The sequence below is a fragment of the Tupaia chinensis genome, unplaced genomic scaffold (assembly GCF_000334495.1).
Source record: "Tupaia chinensis unplaced genomic scaffold, TupChi_1.0 Scaffold000088_1, whole genome shotgun sequence".
NCBI classification, from domain to species: Eukaryota; Metazoa; Chordata; class Mammalia; order Scandentia; family Tupaiidae; genus Tupaia; species Tupaia belangeri.
Genome location: NW_006159550.1, coordinates 7,861,312 through 7,862,356, shown reverse-complemented (window position 1 = coordinate 7,862,356; position 1,045 = coordinate 7,861,312). Strand labels below are relative to the sequence as shown.

The 1,045-nt window shown below is 55.0% G+C and overlaps 1 protein-coding gene across 2 annotated transcripts in view; it reads right to left on the bottom strand.

Annotated features, from left to right (window-relative positions):
* DPY19L2 (dpy-19 like 2) overlaps positions 1-1,045 on the bottom strand; it is an 85,028-nt gene that overhangs the window by 70,726 nt on the left and 13,257 nt on the right. For both annotated transcript variants that reach the window (XM_014585764.1, XM_006143030.2), the window contains exon 5: positions 555-612. In XM_014585764.1, the coding sequence (XP_014441250.1) occupies positions 555-612 (58 nt within the window). The remainder of the gene's footprint in view (positions 1-554; positions 613-1,045) is intronic.

Genomic DNA, 1,045 nt, shown 5'->3' with positions numbered 1-1,045 from the left:
ATGGCCACGGCTCCCTGTGCAGACCGGGCGTGCATGTGTGTGTCAGGGCCCAGGCTAGCTGGGCTGTGGTGAACTGTGCCGCGAAGACCTTTCCCTTGGCGTGTGTGGTGGAGGCAGGGGCGGTGTGGAAGAAATGAATGCCCTGGGCCGGTAGGTGGGAGGGAGTTACGGCTCTGGATCCCAGAGGGCTGACTAGGTGGCTCGACCCCGGCCAGCACCCGTGCGTGTGTGCACAAAATCCCGGGAGGAGAATGGAGGACAAGGGACTGCAGCGAGGCCATCCCCAGTAGGGGGTGACTTCTCACCTGCCCTCTCTTTTTCTCTCTCTTTCTCTAGCAAGCGCACATGCCCGATAGCAAAAGAGAACAGTAGCTATTCCGTGTCTTTCCAAATTCAGACGGCCTATTAGCGTGTCAGCTGGCAGCACCAGGGTGCGTCAAACCCTGCACCTCTAAGTGCATCGAAGTGCAGCCGCCCACGGCACTGTCCCGACAGGCACCCGCCCTCCCACGCGGCCCTTCTAGATCTTAAGGGGTACTTTGTAGAAAACAAACCTCTCCGTGGTTGAAAAAGTAGCACAGTACTGTAATTAGACCTCCTAGTTGAGTCCCGCTGGTGAAAAAAAAGAAAAACGAAAAGCGTACGATCACAGTTCATGTAAAATACAGCTGAGTTTTCACACGGTTTCTCATTCTTACATTAAAGATTCCCCCCTATTTAAGTAGAAAACTTCAGACGCACCCTGCAGGCGACGTTTTAATCTTGACCGTACAAGCACATGAAGTGTAAACACAACCTGACTTGTGTAACTTATTACATTCAGAATAAATTCTAGATAAACTATCTCAGGTACAAGCACCAGGTAACGGCCGGCATCGGGCCCGGATGTCAGAGCCGTGTGTGTTCCCTGAGCACCTGAGGGGGCCAGCTCCACCTTCTGAGGCTGGACTTGGCGGTCAGGAGACGAAGGACACGAGCCTGCAGCTTCCCGACATGGCAGCCTAGGGCCGTCTGGAGGGGAGCCACACACCCCCCCCGAGCACCC